Raw genomic sequence first — 21,405 nt, 5'->3', positions numbered from 1 at the left:
AAAATGTTTTTTTAATTAAATTATTTTATTGCTAAAAAATAATAACGACACCTTGATTGCACAATAAATTTTTTATTGACAATTGTTTAAACAATTTTTTTTTAAAAAAATCAAATTTAAATAATAGTCTGTTAGTCAAACTAATTGTTCTATAAGGTTAATAATCAACGAATATTTTATAATAAAATCTAATAAAAACAAGCAATAAAATAATTTAATTTAAAAAAAAAACATTTTTATCATTATTAGTAGCTTAACAGTTTATAAAGTAAAGTTTATATATTTTTCTATTACGACAAAATTAACTGTGGTTACTTTATACGAAAAAATTTTGAATCGCGTTTAGCCGTTAGAACACAGCTTAGAAAGTTTCTAGAAAATTTCTCATTGAATAAATTATTATATTATTTTATATTTTTTTCCTTTTGTTATTTTTTCAAATTTATTTAGTTGTCTAATATTTAATAACTTATATATTTTCAGAATTATTATCAGAGAGTTAATCAATTTATTTATTAAATTTATTTTTCATTAAAAAAAACTTTAAAACAAATATTAATATATTTATATAATTACTAAAACAATTGTAAAACTAAAACAAATAATAATAAAAAAAAATTATGTCTAAAAATTTATTTCAAAATTTTAAATAATTGCCGCATCTTTGGCCAGTGAATAGAAAATAGTTTTGTCATTATTTAGTAGATTATTTGGTGTATCAAATTCGGCTACCCGTCCCTTATCCAGGACTAGTACACGATCTGAATCCATAATTGTGTTCAATCGGTGAGCTATGGTCAGTACGGTAGCCGATCGGAAATGTTTGCGAATTGTTTGCTGTATTAGCGAATCGGTTTCCACGTCGACGGCAGCCGTGGCCTCGTCTAGGATAAGCACACGTGTATTGCGTAGTAAAGCCCGGGCCAGACATATCAGCTGACGTTGACCGACACTAAAATTATCGCCACCTTCGGTGACCAGATAGTCCAGACCGGAATCGTTTGATTGGATAAACGATTTCAGATGCGATCGATCTAACGCTGACCACAATTCAGTGTCCGAACAGTTGCCAAACGGATCCAGATTTGAACGTACGGTTCCCGTATAGAGTACCGGTTCTTGTGGTAAGATTGTTAGCCTAGATCTGAGCTGCGGTAGACCCATTTGACTGATATCGATACCGTCGATGACTATCCGACCCGATACCGATTCAATCAGTCGAAACAATGCCAGCGTTAGCGACGACTTTCCAGCACCGGTTCGGCCAACTATTCCGATCTTATGTAGTATTGATATGAATTGAAATAATAATTAATTTTATTTTAGAAAAAACATTTATAAATTTCTATATATATATATATATATTAGAGGGAGGAACCGAAACGGTTCGGTTTCATAAAACCGAATGAAACCGGAACCGAAACGGCTTTTTCACGGTTTTGGTTTTTGTGTTTCGGTTCCGGTTCGGTTTCGGTTTCTGTCTTTCAGGTCCGGTTTGGTTGCGGTTCTTGTTTTTAGCTTTCGGTTTTAAAACGGTTTCGGTTTTAGAGACGGTTCCGGTTTTAGAAACGGTTTCGGTTTTAAAAATGGTTTTAGATTTAAAACGGTTTTAATTAAAAACTGATTTGAGTTTAAATTAATAGCACAAATAAAATTATCTTTAGAAATACTGTTGTTAATATTATTAAATATTTTTATTAAACTATTATTACTTTATATTAATATAATAATTGCATTTAAAAAATAGTTATTTATAACTTTTAATTATTACTATTAATTATTATTTTTAATTATTTATTAACTAAAATTTATCTATTTTTAATTAATTATTAATTTAGTTATAAAATTATATTTATAAGCTTATATATTATAATAAATATAATAACTATAACTTATACTAATTTAATTATAACCGTATTTTATAACAATAAATAAAAATATGAAAATCAATTTTTTAGATTTTAAGCCCACTTTTTACCCCCTTAATATTATTAACGTAATTTATGTAAGATTACGGTTCGGTTCCGGTTTCATTCGGTTCCTAAGTTTTAGTTACGGTTCGGTTACGGTTCAGGATTTTCAGATTTTTCGGTTCGGTTGCGGTTCCTAAAAACTCTTCGGTTCCCCCCTCTAATATATATCAGGGTTGCGAAGGGGTGGGGTGGGTAGGGTAGACCATATTACCCTCCCTGAGATCGACATTTTAGGTTTTTAGGTCCCCCCCTGGCCAAAAAGTTAGGGATCCCCGCACCGTAACAATTTGTTTTAATTAGTGTGAAAAAATTTAATACTACAAATAATACAAAAAATATAAATACTATCTATTGAGCAGTTTTAATATAATTAAATAGCTTATTTTACAACAACAACAAAAAACTGGTTAAATATTTTTTTTTATAAATATCTAGAGTTATATTTATAAGGAATTTACTGGGAATTTATTGGGAATTTATTGGGAATTTATTGGGAATTTATTGGGAATTTATTGGGAATTTATTGGGAATTTATTGGGAGTTTATTAGAAATTTATTTGGTATTTATTGGGAATTATTGATAATTTACTGGGAATTTACTGGGAATTTGGCAAAAAATGTCGTTTAAAAATGCAATACAAATTGTTCACCCCACCCTATACCCACCCCAAGCTTTTTTGAGATTTTTGTCATTTTACCCTCCTATACCTCCCACCACCCCCCCCCCCCCTGAAATCGTAAACCTTTAGCAAACATTTAGATATATATATATCGAAATATATCATTACTTTTTCGCCAGAATTGATACGAATATCGATTTGATTTAACACTAAATCCAATCCCTGTCTATAGCGGGTACTATACTGTCTGAATTCAATACAGCCATCGGTTGGCCAGTTGTCTGGCAATAATGGTTGCTGACTAGTATTATTAGCTTCCGATTCAAGCTGACAGTATTCATCTAAACGTTCAAACGATACCATACTTGTCTCCAATTGTGTAAACAATCTGACCATTAGGCCGACSGCATACGACAGTCCGGTAATATTGGACAATGACATACCGGTATCGCCGCCGCTAAGCGACTGGCGTTTCAATATTATCAACAGTGAAGCACAAAGTATCAGTAAACTGGATATAAAATCCAAACGGATTTGTAGCCAATTGTTGACTACTGTGCTTGAATATTGGCACCGTTGGTTAGTATCKATWAGTGTGTCCATATGACCAATAAATCGATCCATACATCCATAAGCTCTAATACTGGGTAAACCGTCTAATGTTTCGCTAAAATAGGCAATTATTGGCGACCGAGTAATTGATTCCAAACTATTATATATTTATATATTTTTTTCAAAAAAATAATAATTAATTAATTATCTAAAAATATTATGATAAATTTAAAACAATTAATAATTTAATTATTAATTTAAAKATATATATATCAGGYGTTATCAGRATAATGATTTTTGATTAAAATGCACTGTCGAAGCTTATGGTCTATCAAAAATATATTTCACCTAGCTTAAATACACTGTTACATATTTTTTTTTTTAATTACTCATATTTTGATTAGGCATTTTTGATGTAATTTATTAGTATATAAAATTAATAGTATTTAATTTGTGTATTATAATTTTTTTTGTTTTTTTTAACTTGGTCATTAATTATGTTTTTAAAATATGGGACCGTATAGTCATCTGWTAACGCCTGATATATATATATATATATATATATATATATATCTAACCGTTTTATTTGACACGATATTCTTGTATAATAATGCTTTAAAAAAAGAGAGATAATAATAATYAGTCAAAAAAAGTTATTAATATTTTAAACATATATATATTAAACATATTTTTACTTTTTACAGTTTTTACAGATTTTTTTKCAAGCTTATTATAAATACCTGAAATATATAGATTACAATTATATAAACGATTACTGGTATTATAAACAATGGGATGACAATCGATATGACTATTATACCCGACAGGCTTACCAACAATAGATATAAAACATAACTGTTTGTATTTTCATATAAATATTTTTAAAGAAAAAAACAAATAGTAGAAATCAATTAATTAATWAATTAAAATATTTTACCTATAAATGTATTTTTTAAAAATAAAATTATTATTATTGGCTTAAAAAGCATCGGTATATGTAAACCGCTATTTGTTGCTGAAGTTTTTTAATAGCTCTTAAAATTTAACAAGTTTTTTAAAAAAGGTTTTTTTTATTGATTCTAGCCCTCAACACTTCCTATACACATACACATACACATACACATACACATACACATACACATACACATACACATACACATACACATACACATACACATACACATACACATACACATACACATACACATACACATACACATACACATACACATACACATACACATACACATACACATACACATACACATACACATACACATACACATACACATACACATACACATACACATACACATACACATACACATACACATACACATACACATACACATACACATACACATACACATACACATACACATACACATACACATACACATACACATACACATACACATACACATACACATACACATACACATACACATACACATACACATACACATACACATACACATACACATACACATACACATACACATACACATACACATACACATACACATACACATACACATACACATACACATACACATACACACACATACACATACACATACACATACACATACACATACACATACACATACACATACACATACACATACACATACACATACACATACACATACACATACACATACACATACACATACACATACACATACACATACACATACACATACACATACACATACACATACACATACACATACACATACACATACACATACACATACACATACACATACACATACACATACACATACACATACACATACACATACACATACACATACACATACACATACTACACATACACATACACATACACATACACATACACATACACATACACATACACATACACATACRCATACACATACACATACACATACACATACACATACCACTTCCTAACCCTCTACTCCCACTCCAACCTAATCTAACCTAAAGTAATAGTCAAGAATTTTTCAATAAACTTAATGGTTATAAMAAATTTCAACAACAAATTGGTAACACATATACCAAAGTTTTGCCTTATTTTTTAACTAAAAAAAATAATATTTAGTTTGCATTTAATTAATTAATTTAAATTTTATTTTTTTTAKTTGTTTATATTTATTMCATATATAAAAAAATACCTGAATGTAAATTCAGTGACTGTATCCAAGGTATCGATATCTTTGCTAAACCGGTTGACTATACGRCCCAATGGTGTCGTATCGAAGAACTTCATCGGCGATCGCATTACAGACCATAAGAGTTTGTCGTGCATTCGKGTSGACGCCAACAGCGMACCGAAAACCAATGCAAACCTACCGACAATCAGTGTCATCATCTGACCGACGGTCAGTGCGGCTATTATWCCTAAATAATAGCCGTTTGAGTGTACCGTATGATGAGTASCGTTATGTTGTTGTTGTTGGTGTTGGKGTTGTTGTTGGCTCCATGTGTTCAGCCAAAAGTTGATGCCAATGGTCACAGCAAACGATATGATTAGAAATATAATCGTAAGCGTCGACAACGTTATCGACATTTGTTTGGCGTATTTTAGATAAACCTATAAATTTAAAAATCTATTTATATATATATATCTAATAATTATTTTATTACATTAAAATTATATATAAATATCTTGTATTATATAAATATATATATATATATATCAGGGTTGCTAAAGGGTGGGGGTAGGGGGAGTAAGACGTCTTACCCCCTGAAATCGATAAATTTAAGCTTTTACCCCCCCTGGCCTGAAGCCAAAAAGTTAGGGGGCCACTACCAATTTTCGGAATGTGAATTTAGCGGGAATTTAGTAGGAATTAGCTTTTTCGAAAATTTTACCATTTTACCCCCTATACCCCCCACCTGAAAATGAAAAACCTTTAGCAACCCTGATATATAYATATATACTCTATACTACATGTAAAGTTAGATCMMTGTTATTTTTGTTGTTGATAATAGTATATTATAACTTATAATTTTATAACTTATAAATTATAAGCATTATATATTTATTTGATATTAATTTGTTTTTTAATTTAATAAATTATTAATAATTATTAATAATCACATGCAACACATTAAAAAACAAGTAATTGTTATAAATTATATATTAGTATATATATATATATATAGTAAGTTTACTGTAGATAATACCAACAACAACAACAAAATTAAATTATAATATAAAGATATATACTGTATATATATATATATATATATAATATCTATATCAACAAAATTATTATAAATAAAATTTTACTAACCTTATAGTTAACATCGCCTGTCTCTATATATTCATCATTAATAAGTTGTTTAATAATTTTATTATCATTATTATTATTATATATAGATACTCTACTTTTACGTTTATTATTATTATTATTATCATTATTATTATTAATATTATCTCTATTAGTAGTAGTAGTAGTAGTATTAGTAGTATTAGTAGTATTAGTAGTATTAAAATTATTATTATTATTATTAATACAGTTTTCATCTAAATTATTATCATTTGAATTGTTGTTAACTGAATATTGTTTGACTAAATCGGAAAACATTTTGTTTTCATTAATTAGATAATCATAGGAACCGATTGCTATTATATTGCCATCCGATAGGCAAACAATCAGATCGACATCAGGTAATACAAACAATTGATTGGTTACCAGAATTCGGGTTTTATTTTTCAATAGCCCTGTCCTCGAGTCTAACACTTCATGCATTAGATGTTTACCGACATGACTGTCCACTTTGACAATACAATTATGTATTACATATAAAAAAACATACATAAAAATTAAGGGAACAGTATATAAATCGGTTATATATATATATACATTATATATATAACCCATTTGTTGTTGAAGTTTTTTTTAATAGCTAATTAAGTTTTTATATACCCGCCCTCACCTCCCCATTAACACACACACACTATTTCCTAATTTTATACGCCCACCCCACCCCCGTCAAACCTAACCGATTTGTTGTTTAGATTTTTTTTTAATTTTTTTAAAAAAGCTATTAAAATGACACAATGTATCAAAAGTTTTAGATACCAGCCCTCACATCCCGTTTTTCTTCACTCCACCCCCCCCCATAACACACACCACTTCCTAACCTTCTACACCCACCCTAACCCTAACCCTAACCCTAACCCTAACCCTAACCCTAAACATATATAATATAATAACACAAAAAATTTTGCCAAATTAAGTATTTTTTTGAGATTTTTATAAAAAAAAATAAATTAAAAAAAATACCTGCGCTTAGAGGGTCGTCCAGCAGATAAATATCGGCCTCGGAATATACAGCCCGAGCCAAACTGATTCGTTGTTTTTGACCGCCGCTTAAATTGATACCTTTTTCGCCAATTTCTGTCTGATCGCCGGCCGATAGTTGTCTGAGATCCTGTTCCAGTGCACAGCCGACTACTACCCGACGATACAGTCCGTTGTCCAATGGTTTGCCAAACAATATATTGTCCATAACTGATGCATTCTGTATCCACGGCTGTTGGGGAACGTATGCTATGTTTTTTCGGCCACCCATTCGGCCGCCGCCACCGCCGCCGACACTAACTTTGCCTAATAATAGTCGCATTTCGCCGAATAGCGACTCGAGTATCGATGACTTACCTGAGCCGACACTACCGACTATTGCCACAAATTGTTTGTCCATTATTTTCAAATTAATATTATTCAAACTAAATACACTATTAGTAGTAGTAGTATTAGTAGCAATTGGTTTATTATTTTTGTTGTCTACTAATATCGTCGGTGTGTCTAATGGTTTGGTCGACTCCCATGTGAACCAACCGTTTGTTACCCTAACCACACACTTTGGATGATCATCCATACTGTCCATACATCCATTACCGTTGTCTTTATTGTCGTCATCAATTTGTCTAACGTAATCACATTTATCGTTAAGATTCAGATATTTTTCTAAACGTTTAATTGCAACCATAATCTAACCACAAAAAAATTAATAATAATTTAGTAATAACTTAGTTAACAAATTTGTTTACTTATTTTTTTTTGTTGAAATATAGTATACATCAGGCGTTTATCAAGATAATGATTTTTGATTACTTTTGATTAAAAATGCACTGTCGAAGCTTATGGTTTATTAAAAAAAATATATTTGACCTAGCTCAAATACACTGTTACATATTTTTTTAATTTTTTAATTACTCATATTTTTTGATTACTCATATTTTATGTAATTTAATAGTATATAAAATTATTAAGTTATTTAATTTGTGTATTATTATTATTTTATTTTTAGGTTTTTTATCTTGGTCATTAATTATGTTTTTAAAACATAAGGGACCGTAACGCCTAGTATACTATAACAGCAGCAGCAATAATAATAATAATAATTGTTATACCCATATGAATGAATTGACCCCCTGGGGAAACATAACCAGTACACCCCTGAGAAATTGGGCCAGGGCTAGGGGTACAAACAATTTTTGGGCATCCAATCGATGGTCATCATCATCGGCAGTATTGATCATTATGTAGGCCATGAATATGAAAAATATGATCCAATAGGGCGAACACGAGGCCATCACCGAATAGGATACGTTCAACAGTGTAGACCAACGCAATTGTCTCATTTCCATCAAACGTAAGTTGACTATTATTTTGTGAAAAGCCTCCTCCCAGGCGTATAACTAAATTAAAAAAAATTAAAATAAATTAAAAAGATATAGTTTTTTATAATAAGTTTAGGCGTGGTTCACATATTACGTTCGCACTTGAGGGGAGGGGGTTAGCTAAAGCGAACTTTTGCGAACGAGGGGGATGGGAGGGGTAGAGACTTTATGAACGTTCGCATTTAGATAATATTTTATTTCTTGTGGTGGCGGGGGAGGGGGGTAGCGGTTACGGACATGCGAACGTATTTTTTTAAATGACTAAATGCGAACAATTGCGAACATAGGGGAGGGATGGGGTCTAGATTTCCTAAAAAGTGCGAACATAATATGTGAAGCACGCCTTATATATATATATATATTCAGTACTTTTGTCACTTTCATGCCATTCAATATATCGTTAGTAATGTTTAGTCGTTGATCTTTGATTAACATTTGTTTACCAATAAAATGTTTGGCATATTTCGATACTATGGCACACATTAGGAACAGTAGCAGAATAATAGCCAAACCGGTTAGCGATGATAAACCTAAATATATGTAAAACTGGTAGAGTATGACAGCTATCTGTATGGGCGATACGATAGCAAATATAACCATATGTAAATCATCTAGGGTGATTTGAAAAAAAATAATAATTTATTTTTTAGTTAATATACTAGTATAATAATAGTATATACAGTATAGTTGTATTATTTTCTATATACAATATATATATATATCAGGGTTGCGATAGGGGTGGGGTAGGATAGGGTAAGGTCATCTTAACCCCCCTGAGTTCGAGATTTATAGGTTTTATCTACCATTTCCCAAAAGCCAAAATGTTTGGGGACCCCTACCACCCTATACCCCAGTTGTTTTTTATGAGATTCTTGATATTTTACCCCAACCCTATACCGCCCCCACCCCCATGAAATTGAAAACCTTTTGCAATCCTGATATATATATATATATAATATAATAATTATTAAAGTATAATAATTTAATTTTTAAATATACCGGTAAAACGGCTACAATCGATGGCAATTAAGCTAATTATTTCGCCGTTAGTGACCACACTATTACCGTCGCCGCCGCCGCTGTTGTTATTGTCGACGACAAACATCTTGCGATATATGGCTGATGTCAGACACGACCGGATTCGTTGACCTTTTTATTTATTTAAAATTTTAATTTTTTAAAAAAAGTAAGTTTTTTGATTAAATAAATAAAAATTATTATTTTATATTTTTTATTATATATATATCAGGCATTATCATTCTAGTGATTTTTTAATTAAAATATACTGTTTAAGCTTATGATTTATTAAAATATATTTGATCTAGCTTAAATACAATGTTACATATTTTTTTAATTACTCATATTTTGATTAAACATTTTATATAAATTAAAAAATATATAACTTTATATAATTAGTTATTTAATTTGTGTATTATAATTTTTTGTTTTGTTTTTTACCTTGGTCTATTTGTTTTTTTAAATAAGGGACCGTATAATCATCTTATAACGCCTGATATATTATTATTATTAGTATTATTATTATTATTATTATTATTATTATTATTATTATTATTATTATTATTATTATTATTATTATTATTATTATTATTATTATTATTATTATTATTATTATTATTATTATTATTATTATTATTATTATTATTATTATTATTATTATTATTATTATTATTATTATTATTATTATTATTATTATTATTATTATTATTATTATTATTATTATTATTATTATTATTATTATTATTATTATTATTATTATTATATTATTATTATTATTATTATTATTATTATTATTATTATTATTATTATTATTATTATTATTATTATTATTATTATTATTATTATTATTATTATTATTATTATTATTATTATTATTATTATTATTATTATTATTATTATTAGTTAGTAGTAGTTAGTTATTAGTAGTAGTAGTAGTAGTAGTAGTAGTAGTAGTAGTAGTAGTAGTAGTAGTAGTAGTAGTAGTAGTAGTAGTAGTAGTAGTAGTAGTAGTAGTAGTAGTAGTAGTAGTAGTAGTAGTAGTAGTAGTAGTAGTAGTAGTAGTAGTAGTAGTAGTAGTAGTAGTAGTAGTAGTAGTAGTAGTAGTAGTAGTAGTAGTAGTAGTAGTAGTAGTATTAGTATTATATATATATATATTGGTAATTACCTAAAACTGTTGAATATTGGCTATAAAATGCACAGACAAATGAATAAAACAAATTCATTGAAACCAATACCAGTCCGTAGACATAGCCGTGCCATTCGGGTTCAGCCAGGTTTTCGGTAAAACTAATCATCCAACTTAATATATATATATATATATATATATATAGATAGTTAATATTTTAGATTTTCATTAATATATAGTATAATATAGTAAGTTTTAAAAAAATATTATTTTAAATAATTATATAATTTATTTTGAAAAAATATAATATAAAATAATTATATCTTATACTCATTATTTGACTATAAATAAAAATCTATTTCAATATATATGGGATATGAAATATATTTTGAGAAATATGATAGATTAATATAAAAAAAATTTTAAAAAAAGTTTCATTATAGCTTTTATATTTAGATAAATTTAATTTATATTTAAAATAATAATAATAATATAATAATTTATAAAAAATATATAGTATTATATCTATTATATTGACATATACAACTTTTTTAAAATAAATTATATATAAATTTGAATTAATATTCATTAAAATATTAATTAATTTATATATATATATATATATATATATAGTATAGTATATTATAGTATTTATCATAAATTGTATTAATATATATATATATAGTATAATAACATAAATTAAATTTGAATCCTTTATAAAATAAAATAATAATTTTAATAATAATAATAATAATACCTGATAACAATTGGTTGTAATACACGTACAATGCCGGCCACAATAACCAATGAGCTGGCTAATATATAATTTAAGCCATATGTTTTGAATAGGACCCAGAACAAACTACGCTGATGCTGCTTAGTTGTTATAGTATTAGTTAAATTATTATTTATATAATATTTTTTTTGTCTATATTTTCCTAACCATACGAATAATGATAATTGATTTGCTATTTTATTATTATTATTATTCAATGAATTATAATAAAAATTATTATTATTATTAGTAGTAGTAGTAGTAGTAGTAGTAGTATTAGTACTACTACTAGTAGTCCAGTGTTTAGCAAATAGTTGAAAGTTATATAATGTACTATCGTTTGGACGGACAGTCCATAAACTGTTAACATTAGCTATTGATTGATTTTTTATGGATTTTAAAATCAAACTGTTTGCCCAATGAAACGTTAGTTTCGATATAAATGAGGCCCTATTTTCGGGACAGTTATTATTATTATTATTATTTTGACTAATATTTTTTAATTGTGGCAATCGATCGGTAACTAAACTAAATCCAAATAATAGGACTGTCAGTGAATATTCAATACAATATAATATAAATTCATAGCTAGTTTGGCGGTTGTCTTGTTGTTGTTGTTGTTGTTGGGCATATGTGGCCACCGATAGGCCACCAAAAACCGTATCCAATAGCAGGTATAGCCAAACACAACCGCTTCGGTGTATACCATACTTTCGGTGACAGTAGTAAACTGCACACAAAGCTAGTCGTGTAAACACCTGAATAATTGTTGCCAATATCTGGGCAATGGTTGTCTGATTATAGTCTAACCATTGATATCGTCGACACAAACCAAGTATACAATCAGCTAATGTAATACAAGTGCAGACAATAGCTATCGATAGACGACTAATATTATAGTAATTCCAATTAATTTCAAATTTTTTTTCCGATGATTTAATACAATCCCATATCAGATACGGTATACATAACCACAGTGTAAGCGCCGGTAGCCATACAAATACTGTCTGAATCATACATAAGCTTAGTTTAGGTGATTCTGTATTCCAGGTTTGACTGGAATTCTAATTTTTAAAAAATATAAATAATTAATTAAAAATTTAATAATATATTTTTTTTTAAATGTAGACAGTTTAGATAAAAATAAACTCAAATACAAGTAATAAATAATTGTATCGAAAATTATTTATTTTTATTTTTTTAAAAATAAATTAATTATTTTAATATTAAATAATTTATTTTTTAATATTAAATAATTTATTTTTTAATATTAAATAATTTATTTTTTAATATTAAATAATTTAGTTTTTAATATTAAATAATTTAGTTTTTAATATTAAATAATTTAGTTTTTAATATTAAATAATTTAGTTTTTAATATTAAATTATTTAGTTTTTAATATTAAATTATTTAGTTTTTAATATTAAATTATTTAGTTTTTAATATTAAATTATTTAGTTTTTAATATTAAATTATTTAATATTTATTCATCTTATTAAATAAATTTATTTATTTATTTTAATTGCAATTTTTAAAAAATAAATAAAATAAAAATATTAATTAGTTAAATAAATCTAATGTATATATTAGCAACAACATAAAACAAATCTTTAAATTGTATTATTTAAAAAAACATACATAAAATTTATTTAAACACTTTTATAGATATTTAAATATAAATACAATATATATTTTTTTTAAAAAATTAATATTTCAATGAATATTAATTCAAATTTATATATAATTTATTTTAAAAGTTGTATATATCAATATAATAACTATAATACTATTTTTTATTATTAATTATTATATTATTAATTATATTATTATTATTATTTTAAATATAAAAACTATAATGAAACTTTTTTTTAAAAAAAAATTTATATTAATCTATCACATTTCTCAAAATATATTTCATATCAAATATATTGAAATAGATTTTTTTATAGTCAAATAATGAGTATACGATATAATTATTATATATAATATTATTTTTAATGAATTATATAATTATTTAATATAATATTTTTTTAAAACTTACAAATAATGAAGAATCACATATAAATTGAAACATTTTTTTTAAAAATAAAAAATAAATTTTATAATCAAAATCAGTATTAAATATAAATATATTTTATTTAAGCACTACTTATTACTGTATAAACATTCATACATAGAGTAGATAATAATTATTTAATTTTATATTCAATTCATACATAATAAATAATAATTATAATTTATATATATTTATTTTTAAATGTAATAAAAATATAGTATATATAGTATATACTTTATAAATATAATACTACATTAATAGCTTTTATAATATCATATGAAATTTAATGGATATTAGATATAATAATAATAATTACGATATTTAATTACACAATTTTTATTGTTTTTACAATATTTTATATATATATATATATTAAAACATTTAAATATTTAAAACAATTAATTTAATGTACTATAAATTTTCTATTGTACTTTAAATTGTTTGGTTCATTAATTTATTGATATTTATATATATAAAAAGTATATTATATTTTTAATAAAACTTTTAATAGCATGTAATAATTTAATAATACATAGTATAATAATATAATAATACTATACTATAATATACTATAAATAATAACAATACAGTACATGTATTTTATAATTCATATATAATATATTTATATAGATATTAAGGTTAAGGAGTGTTGTTTTATTGAATTTTTAAACAAAAAATTTATTTTTAAATTTCAAAATCAAAGCTCATTAGAAAATTTCCCAAAATTATAAATATTATTGTATTTGTGTAAAATAAATATTCCCAATAAATTTACTAATTTTCGTCAAATTTATAAATTTATTTAATTTTTTTTACTTCAAAACTTCAAAATTAAAAAAATGTTTTGCATTAACAATGACAACTTTATTAATAATTAAATTATAAAATTATTTTTAAGTTTTTGTTATACATTTACATTATTTGATAATTATTTGATAATTATTTGATAATTATTTTTATTTTGAATATTCATTGTCACAACTTGTATAATAAATATAAATAAACTTTTTTTTTTAAAAAACATTTTATAAAATTTGAATCAATTTTTTTTATCTCTACTTAATGGCTAATTGAAGACTAGTTATTGTTAATAGATTTATTGTTATGGATTTTAATTAAATATTTATGTATAACAAATTTTTTATTTTAATGTTAACTAATAATAATTGTATATTTTATTATAGCTGTTTGGAAAAACAATAACAATTAAATATTAACATAAAGTTTGTATCATATTTTTTTTAATTGTAAAAAAATATTTATATTGAATAGTATGTTAACGTTTGTATTTGAATTAATAAATTTTAAAAAGTAAATAGTTTAATGGAAAAAATAAATAAAAAATAAATTCAATTTAAAATAGTAATTATTATAAATAATTATCTATTCTAAATATATATTAAAAATTTTTATTATTGAAAAATGTTTTGTATTTTTGTGATATTTTTGTATAATCTCAAAAAATATATATAATTCGCAAAAATCTAATAGGATCCTCATCTTTAGTCCCATTGAATACTGGTATGTGATGCTGACGTGAACTAACTAAATTTGATGCAATTGCATTGCTCATCTGTGTTAAATTTATCTCCGGTACCCCATTACCTACATTTGGATCTATTTCATCCGCCATACTTTTCCCCAAATTTATACACTTATGTTAACCACAATGATATCAACGCGCAAACAATTCATTGATATGACTCTCAGACACAAATAAAATGATACCAAACCTCAAAATATCAATTGTTATACCGCAATGACAGTCCAGTTATCGGTCGTCTCGTTTTTCTCTCTCTCTCTCTCTCTCTCTCTCTCTCTTCTCAATGTCCACCAACTTGTCCTCCAAGTGCTTCAATCCCACGGTTGTGACACCAAAATGTTAGGTTTTATTTAATATTTGTCAGGATATTATTATATGAACTAGGTACTTTATTGAAGTCACTTAATAATTAACTATATTTTAGATTTAATAAAATATGTTTATTGGTTGGATATATTGAAAAGTAATAGTCAATAGATTTGTTATCTATTGATACAAATGGTATACAACTATACAGTTTGGTCGCCAATCCAAGAGTGACTGTGCTCTCCAACTGTACTATCGGTGCCCATATACTCACAACAGTTTCTCACTGTTGACAGTCGGGTCATAAAAACTTAAAACTATTTTTGTTGCCCATTGGCTACTCAAAGATATCTCTTTCAGCCAATATATCAAATACATGTATATTCAACACAATATACTTAAATACAATTCAAACATATAGTTTCAAACTAAATATAATAATAATAATAATTCAAATCATGACAGTACTTTAAAAAGTTTTATTATTATAACAATTAACAATATTATATTCAATAAAAAAATGTGAATTTATTGTTGAAAAAACATATTAATAAATAAAATTATTTATATATAGTGTATATAAAAAATTAATTTAATTTAAATAAGTATATTTTTTTCAATAGATTTCTGTAATTGTATTTTTTATTTTAATAAAAATTTTTATAAATAAATATTAATCCATTATTTAAGCAATATTTGAAAAAACATCATATGATATAAATAATGTTTTTAAAAAATTATTAAATTACTGAATTAAAGATACAGTACTTATAGTAACTAAAAAAAATTTAAACAATATTTATTAAAATTTTAATTTATATAAATTAAATTATTAATATTCAAAATAATAATAATAATAATAATAATGAGTATAATCAACATTGCTACAAATCATGTAAAATTAATTATTTTTTAAAAAAATTAAATTTAAACTATTTTTTTTATAAAACTTAGTATTAACTTTTTTTAAAAAAAATTTTTACATTATTATTATCAGGATCCACCCTATGTATATTTAGATAAAAATCAAACAATCCTGGAAAATGGCCTGGATGCTAGATTGGCTAAAATGATTGTTGAAAAATTAAATCTAACCTATCGTCTAGTTGACTGTCTGGGAGTATATGGTAATGAAATTAGCCCGGGTAATTGGACAGGGATTATAGGCATGGTACATAGAAATGTATGCAAAAAAATAATATAACCTAATTATACTATAATATATGTATGTAAAAATTATTTATTATTTAATTTATCCAGCAAGCTGATTTAGGCATCAGCGGTATGGGTATGAGCTATGATCGGTCAACTGTTATCGACTATACCATACCCTATTCAATCGATAGGACAGTATTTTCAGCACCGGTACCCAAATATAATACTGCAATTAATTTGTTGAAAATATTTGACATCAATATATGGATACTATTGTCGATTACCGTATTTCTAATATCATATCTATATAATTATTTAATGGCTACTAATAATAATAATAACAAATTAAAATTATTAACATTAAATTATAACTCATATATCAATACTGTAGCTAATCTATTGAAAATAATGATCAAGCAAAAAATTACTGTTAATTTATTAGGTGCATCTATATCCAAAAAATTACTATTAAGTACCTGGCTACTAATATCTATTGTATTGTCGACAATCTATTCGGATAAACTATTATCGTTGTTAACGATACGGAAAATTTCAACAATCAATACATTTAGCAAACTATTTGATGAAGTAATTCATAATAATATTACATTGTCTTACAATTCAAATGGTTTTCTGTGGACTTTTTTCAAGGTATGTATTAATATATAATATATTTATATATTATATATAATTAATTATTTCAAAGAAAAAATTACTTATTGTATTATTATTTTATAAAAAAATATAAAAATTAATACAAAAAAATAATAATAATTAATAATCTTATAGTATATAAATAAGTTCTCTATCTCTAACATATAGAATAAATAGTGTAATTATTTTTATATACATATACTGTCTGACTGTCTGCTACTTAACCATACAAACAGAATCCTGAATTTGAATTTATTAACAAACATTCGGTACTATATTATGGTCACCAATCGATGCTAAACTATTTATGTTTACCCGGCTATTCAATAATAGTAGATGAACCAACACTAGCCTATGGTTTTACCAGATTAAATAAAACCGATAAACCATTATATTATATACCGGAGCCCAATATCAATGATATGGACAACAATGATCATGGACAATCATTGATGCTAATTATGCGTAGTGTTGTTTTAAATAAACAATTTACGTATAAAAATCAAACCAAACAATTGTAAGTTTGCGATATAATATTTAAAAATTTTCTAATATTTTTGTTGTTAACTATAATTACATTTTTAATTGAATTAATTTTGAAAAAAAACAATTATTTAACAAATTGTATTATAAGTACTAATTTATTGAATATATATTTATTTAATAAATGCATTACAACAGTACAATAGTTTTTTGTTTGCAATATTAAATTATTGTATTGAAATATATATATATATTAATAATTAGTATATATATATATATACATAATATACAAAAATAAAATTATCTTGATAATTATAAATTTTCAAAAATAAAAATTAATTATATATTAATAGAGTACATCGATTATTTTGTTGCGGCCTAATTGAACACTGGACTAAATATTTATGGATACCACCGATAAATTTCAAACCAAAATTTTATAGATTAAAATTGAAAAATTTCGATATAATATTTAAAATTTTTCTAATATTTTTGTTGTTAACTATGATTACGTTTCTAATTGAATTAATTTTGATGAAAAAAATTATTTAACAAATTGTATTTTTATTTTTTAGTTAGTTATATAAGTATTAATTTATTGTATATTTATTGATTTTAGTACAGTATATATATGGAGTACAATAGTTAAGTAAGTTTTTTTCCAATATTATATTATTGTATTGAAATATAAATTAATAATTCATAAACATTATGTGTAAATAAATTACATTTAAAATATCAATCATAAATAATATATAAATATTTATACTGTATAATCATATATTTTATTTAGATAATAAACAAATAAACAATATGTTATTATTATAATAAACTTCAATTCAATAAAATATTTATATATATATATATATATATATACTTCTAATTTATTTATTACTGAAATAATAATATATTATAACAAAAAATAAATATTGATTTTTTAAAAAAAAATAAATAACTATTCAATAGACACACTTAAATGTGTATTTATTCAAATTGAATCACTTTATAAATATGTTATTTAATAAATTATTTAAAACAAATATTATTTACTTAGTAATAAAACAAGTTTTTTTAAATGTACTATAGTTTTGTTTAAAAAAATAAATAAATATTTATTTAATAAAAATAACATTAGATTCAATAAATAATAATAATAATGAATACAATCTACATTGCTACAAATAATGTATATTTATTTATTTATTTTAATTTATTGTTAAGTTATAAATTATATATAAATTATTAATTATTAATTTTAAGCTACAAAAATATTAGATAATAAACATATGTCTATTAATTATTAATAATTTTAATTAAAGCATAAATAAATTATAATATATATATTTATCACCTTGTTTAGGATCCACCATTTGTATATTATAGTCCAAATAAAACCATAGACAATGAGATAATATTGGATAAGGGAATGGATGTCAAATTGATTAATATGATTGTTGAAAAATTAAACCTAACCTATCGGGTAATTGATTGCCTGGATAATTGGGGTCAACAAATTGGCCCGGATAATTGGACGGGTCTTATTGGCATGGTATATAGAAATGTATGTATAGTATACACAATATATATATATATATTAAATTACTTATTTATTTATTAAATTACTTATTTATTTATTAAATTACTTATTTATTTATTAAATTACTTATTTATTTATTAAATTACTTATTTATTTATTAAATTACTTATTTATTTATTAAATTACTTATTTATTTATTAAATTACTTATTTATTTATTAAATTACTTATTTATTTATTAAATTACTTATTTATTTATTAAATTACTTATTTATTTATTAAATTACTTATTTATTTATTATATAACTTATTTATTTATTAAATTACTTATTTATTTATTAAATTACTTATTTATTTATTAAATTACTTATTTATTTATTATATAACTTATTTATTTATTAAATTACTTATTTATTTATTATATAACTTATTTATTTATTAATTAATTATTGAATCATTATAATTATTTTATTTAAAAATTATAATTATTATTATTTTAATAAACACAAATTTATTAGCAAGCTGATTTAGGCATTGGTGGTATTGCTATGACTTACGAGCGATCAACTGTTATAGACTATAGTATACCCCATTCAATAGATAGGACAACATTTACGGCACCCATACCTAAACCCAGTAGTCATATAAATTTATTGAAAATATTTGATATCAATACATGGATACTATTGTTGATAACTGTATTTCTAGTGCCATATCTATGTTATACTCTAAATGATTATTGTTTAAAACCATTAAATAATACTACAAATAATCAAATAATTTGGATATTCATAGCCATAATGTTTCGACAATCAATATCTAGTAGATTATTATTATCAATGTCTAGATCATTAAAAATTATATTAAGTACCTGGATCATAATGTCTATTGTATTGATTACAATGTATTCCGATAAAATATTATCATTGATAACAATTAGAGATTTATATAAAATTGATACGTTTGAAAAATTATTCAATGAAGTTAGTGCAGGCAAAATTGTGCTTGCTTATAATATAAATGGTTATCTGAAAAGTGTTTTTAAGGTAATTTTAAAAAATATTAATTTTAAATATAATTAATTTTTGTAAATTAAGTTTTTTTAGACAGAGAGAGAGAGAGAGAGAGAGAGAGAGAGAGAGAGAGAGAGAGAGTCTTAAATATGGCGGCGATACTATTAATTTTAATTATCAGGTCATCAATAGATTGAATTTTTAATAAAATAACCAATGGCAATTTTGTAGATAATTTTCAAGCTAAATATAATTGTAATTGGTCATTAAAAAATATTAATTTTATGTTTGGCGAGATAATAATAATGTTGACTGTTTTAAAAATAAATTAAAATAATTATAGTCGACTACAATTATATGGCATAATCATATAATTGATTTTTTTTTAAATTACCAATTACAATAATTTTAAAATTATCTATAACATTGTCCTTGGTCATTTTTTAAAAAAAAATCCAAACTTATTTTTGAGACCCAGATAATTGAAATTAATAGCATCGCCGCTATTATATCTCTACCATGTTTAAAACTGTCTGATTTTTTTAAAATTACATACATCTAGAATTCAAATGATAAACATTTTGAATTGATTGCTAAACATTCGGTAGAATTTATGGGCGAAAAATTGATACCTGATTATTTAACAAACAAAAATGGCTATTCAATTATACAAGATGAACCTAGCTTAGCCTATGGTTTAGTTTCGACAAATTCAACAAGCAACTATTATATACCCAAACAACAAAATGATCATGGTAGTAGTACATCATTGATATCGATTATGACTAGTGTTGTTATTAATAAACATTTCCGATATAATAAACAAATCAAACTATTGTTAGTATATTATAAATATTTTTTATTAATTAAATATATTAAAAATTTATTTTTTATTTTATTTTTTATTTT

General features: G+C 24.1%; 1 protein-coding gene across 1 annotated transcript; it reads right to left on the bottom strand.

Moving 5' to 3' along the window:
- Positions 1–645: 645 nt before the first annotated feature.
- Positions 646–7,912, bottom strand: LOC128953321 (ATP-binding cassette sub-family C member 3-like). The gene is made up of 5 exons (XM_054298811.1): positions 7,432–7,912; positions 6,700–6,920; positions 5,311–5,729; positions 2,762–3,260; positions 646–1,278 (listed from the first exon to the last, which is right to left on the bottom strand). Exons 1-5 carry the CDS (start codon positions 7,847–7,849, stop codon positions 646–648), a joined length of 2,190 nt encoding a protein of 729 aa, XP_054154786.1. The 5' UTR covers positions 7,850–7,912.
- Between the last annotated feature and the right edge of the window lie 13,493 nt (positions 7,913–21,405).

The sequence above is a fragment of the Oppia nitens genome, unplaced genomic scaffold (genome assembly GCF_028296485.1).
Source record: "Oppia nitens isolate AA-2021 unplaced genomic scaffold, nextdenovo-longstitch-racon4-pilon3 scaffold11_pilon_pilon_pilon, whole genome shotgun sequence".
Classification (NCBI taxonomy): Eukaryota; Metazoa; Arthropoda; class Arachnida; order Sarcoptiformes; family Oppiidae; genus Oppia; species Oppia nitens.
The sequence above is the reverse complement of the archived record's forward strand: the minus strand, read 5'-3'. Positions and strand labels throughout refer to the sequence as shown.